The 4,288-nt window shown below is 44.1% G+C and overlaps 1 protein-coding gene across 1 annotated transcript; it reads right to left on the bottom strand.

The window, feature by feature from the left end:
* Nucleotides 1–1,876: 1,876 nt before the first annotated feature.
* On the bottom strand, nt 1,877–4,288 carry CALHM6 (calcium homeostasis modulator family member 6). Its single transcript, XM_032157462.2, has 3 exons — nt 4,234–4,288; nt 3,192–3,774; nt 1,877–2,363 (listed from the first exon to the last, which is right to left on the bottom strand). The coding sequence occupies exons 2-3, from the start codon at nt 3,720–3,722 to the stop codon at nt 1,941–1,943; spliced, it is 954 nt and encodes a 317-aa protein (XP_032013353.1). The 5' UTR covers nt 3,723–3,774; nt 4,234–4,288; the 3' UTR covers nt 1,877–1,940.

The raw sequence follows: 4,288 nt of genomic DNA, 5'->3' as shown, positions 1-4,288 counted from the left end.
CACATGCCTGCGGTCCCAGCTACTCAGGAGGCTGAGGTGGGAGGATCACTTGAGTCAGGGAGGCAGAGTTTGCGGTGAGCCAAGATCTTGCCACTACACTCCAGCCTGGGTGACAGAATGAGATCCTGTCTCAGAAGAAAAAGGAAGAAGCAATTGGAAAATGAAATAAAGGAAGTAAAAATGAAAGTAGGCATGATATGATTTTCAAAAGCATTCTTTTAGGGAATGAGAAAAAGCTGATCACGCTGTTTCTGCTGCCAACGTTCTTGTTACGCACGACTCTCAACAACAGGATATTCCGCCCTGCAGATTAGTTCTTTTTAACGGCCTTATGCAGGAAAGGTAAACAGAAATCAGCATAACCGTTTGGCAAAAGAGGAAGAAGGGCTAAATATGACGAGTGCTCAATTATTTTATAGTTTAAAGTTTGTATATCTCATTTTTTAAAATTCAGAAAACAGCCACAAATTTGGGGAATGGGCAGGAAGGACAAGCTAATGGAAGACAAGGATCGCTGAAAAGTCCTGGCATTATAAAGTTACAGAATTTTATCTGTAGATATAATTGCTCTCACCAAGTCTTTAGAGACTTTCTATCAACAAATCCTGCCACGTCTATGTACAAAGTCTACCTTGAATCTATCTGCTTTTTCCATTTTGGTCCCTATCCACTCAGTTCAAGTTCACTCCCACCTATTTCCACTGTAGTGGCCTCCTGATTAGTCTCTCTCCTTCTACCCTGGCTCTCCTGCTTCCCGTGTCATTCCTTTTCTCTCAAAAAAAAGCAAACCGTCTTCCTAAAATGCTGATATGATGAAAAACAAAATCCTTCTCATGGTTTCCAGGCACTGCACACTCAGTCCCTTGCTCATTTTTTTCAGTCGCCTTTCAGGTTTTCAACTCTGCTAACATCATCTTCACCCTAGTCTTTGCACATACTGTTCCTTCAGTAGGACTGAAATGCTCCTTCTTGCTACCCTACAGAATTCAGTTTTTAAAAAGCTTCCTCAAATCCCTTCTCCCCTAATCTAAATCAGGTCACCATTTGCATTTGTTTGTATGGTATTGGTTTTATCTGTATGACTGAAATGCTCAGTATGACTTTCAGTATGACTGAAATGCTCCTTCTTGCTACCCTACAGCATTCAGTTTTTAAAAAGCTTCCCCAAATCCCTTCTCCCCTAATCTAAATCAGGTCATGATGTGCGTTTATTTGTTTGGTATTGGTTTTATCTGACTTCCCAACTCTGTTGAAGCTGTGTAACAACTACTTGGAGGCTCATAAAACTATCCTCTCTACTTCTGTGTTTATTTTAAATTTACCATAACATATAAGCTTTAACACTTTTCCTCTGATGCTATAAACTAAAAACAACAGTTGTTGCCTGCAATTCTCTTAACTATTTTTCCAATTTTTGTATTTTACAAAGTTTATTTTCCTTTTCATGATTAATTTATTATTGTAACCCTATTAGAGTCATGAAATGCTCTAATTTTTGAATGACTACAGCAGGCTCGGCTAGAAGCCCAATGTGCTATCAATTGTGCTATGGAACCAGCTAGAATGCCATAATTTTAAAGTTCCTAACAAGATGTTGTGGGCAAGAAAATGAACCTGAAATTAACATCAGATAACCTAACAGAAATGTCTGAAGTTCAATTGTTCTGCCACTGTTTTTGCTCCAAAAGTCTTTCATTTGAAAAGGACTCTAGAACAAGGATATAAGACTTCTTTTAGTTCTAGTTTTTACTTTGGATGAATCACTTTCTTTTTTTGTTTGTTTGTTTTAAATAATATTATAAAGAGGTTAAGCTCTATATTTTAATTTCAGATATAAAATTCCACAATTTGGAAGAAAAAAAGCACTGAAAAAATGCCAATGTTTATTTTTTAATAAAGCAATAATTCAAAACAACTTTCTTTTCTATTCATTCAAAAGGTCATAACCCAGGAGTGCTGTTTATACCACATGAATCTACAAAGCCAGGAACACCAATCACCGTATCTCCTTCAGTAGACCTCATACTGTCAGTCTTCTCTTTTCTGTTAACATACTTGTGCAACATGCTGTAGTACTGGTCCTTCGGATTGAAAGTATACAGTGATGAAATCTGCTGCCACTCTTTAATGCTTGGAGTCTTATATTCTTTCGGATGCGAGCCCTCAAAGAAACATTTAATATTCTCTTTTGCCAATTCAGTTGCATGCTCTGTGGCTTTACTTTTAAGGATCTGCTGCTCCTGTTCCAAATAGATTTTCCAGAATTTCAGCTGCAGAAAACTAACTGGAGATAGGCATCGGGCGACAGATGTAAAAATCATAAAAATGGTGATAACAACTGCTATCAAGATCCAGCCAAACACCTTAAGAAAACACAACAAAATAGTAATTTAGTTACTTGTTTTTTTACAAGAAATTTAAAAATCATCAGATAAAGTTTCAACTACTCGCCAGTTATGATGATGAACAAACAACGGTTTTAGGTCTTAATTCTTTAAGAGTAAGGTGTCGCAGTAACCTCCCTAGCCCCCCAGTACAACTGCTTGCTTGGAAAGTCAACTGTAGTCCAAGTTATGCACTATGATTCTGCCCAGGGAGGAGCCCATACCATTCCCTTAGAACTCAAAATGTGGAATTTCTGCAAATCCTGGGAAAGAAGTGTTCATTTTAAAGAACCTCTGAGCTTTCTAAGTCCAGTGGTGGCTTTAGAGCCAGACAAACCCATTTTATTGTATAGACCCCTTTAATTGTAACAATTCTGCTTTCTATTGGCTGGGCAAACAACTTTACTCAGACTCAGTGAAGTCGCTATACAGTGGAGATACGAAACTATTACTTGTAATGGCAAAACCGCAATTTTGCACCCAACAGAGCTGTCGTGAGACGTAAAAGTAATGCAGGAGGTCAAGGGCCTAGCGCAATATCTGGCACAGAGTAGGCGTGCCCACTCTCACTCCCACTTTCCACGATTCATGTACAGTGCCAGATACTACGGGAGTGCTTTTTTCTCCTTTTCATTCGTTTTATTCAGATATTCGCTTGACGGCAAATTAGATGCAAGGAGCCATTCTAGATTGTCTTAGGGTACTGTATATCTGGAGAAAAGTCACCGATTTTTCCCTCACCCCAGCGGCCCAGCGAAAGCTCGGCCCCTCCGCTCCTCCCAGACGCCCCCAGCGCCAGCGGCAGACCTGCGACTGAGCCTTCAGATCCTTTAGGAGGTCCTGCACGTCCGACGCCTTGGCCCGGTTGCACGGCACCAGCGGCAGCTCCGCGGAGCAGTTGTGGTCGCGGCCGTGGCACAGGCGCTGCGCCAACACCGGGCTCCCGCTGGCTGCGCACTCGTAAAAGCCGCCCCCGAGCAGCGCCACGGCCACCCAGGTGAGGGGCGCGAGCGCGGCGGCCCAGCTGAGGTGCAAGCACACCCAGAAGCCGCGCCGCGCCGATCCGCAACTCGCGTAGGTGCTGGAGCAGCAGCCGGTGAGCAGGCGCCAAGTGCGTGCGCTCAGCACATAGCCCAGGAGGAAGAGCGCGAGCGCCGGCACCAGCAAGAAGACCAGGCCGTATCGCAGGTTCCAGTCGGCGCTGCACGGGCACTGGAACGCCACGGCGGAGAAGATGAGCTCCCCGCCCGCCGTCAGCAGGGTCACCACGCCGTAGCCCAAGGTGCTGTGGTGCTTGAGGTGCAGGTCCAGCACCGCCCGAAACTTCTGCATGAGCATCGTCCCCCGGGGCCTCACGGACAGGCCCAGATCCTTCTGCCTCTTCGCTGCCCTGCTTGTCAAATGGCTTTGAGGGATGGGGACCAGGGCTTTCCATTCTGCGAGAAGCAGCTTTTTTTTTTTTTAAAGCGAAGAGGGCTTCTCAGACCTTCCTCAAGTTTCACTTTCTCATTTCAGCCACACCACCTCTGGCTAACAAACAGAACCAGGCAAACAAACACTCCCAGGACCCTTGACCTCTCTGGGACCCTTGACCTCTCTGGGACCCACCCCGTTCCAAAGGTAGAGGCACCAGTTATCTTCCTCCCCCAGTTCAGGAACTCTGACAGGAGATTGACCTTGTTCCTTTATTACTACCAATCTGACAACGAACCAGGAAACTACCCTTCTTGACCCACGGCCGCCAGTTGGAAAAACTGGGAAATACCAGATTTTCCTCTATTGCAGCCACCGTAGTTACTAAGCCAGATCACAGTAAAACCAAATAAGTATCAAAAAACTGATTACTTACGGGAAACATTATTCAAGGACAAATTTCTGGATCCTCTTTCATAAGCTAAATCAGC

This window comes from Hylobates moloch, unplaced genomic scaffold, assembly GCF_009828535.3.
Source record: "Hylobates moloch isolate HMO894 unplaced genomic scaffold, HMol_V3 SCAFFOLD_2, whole genome shotgun sequence".
NCBI classification, from domain to species: domain Eukaryota; kingdom Metazoa; phylum Chordata; class Mammalia; order Primates; family Hylobatidae; genus Hylobates; species Hylobates moloch.
This window is presented reverse-complemented; position numbering and strand designations above follow the sequence as displayed.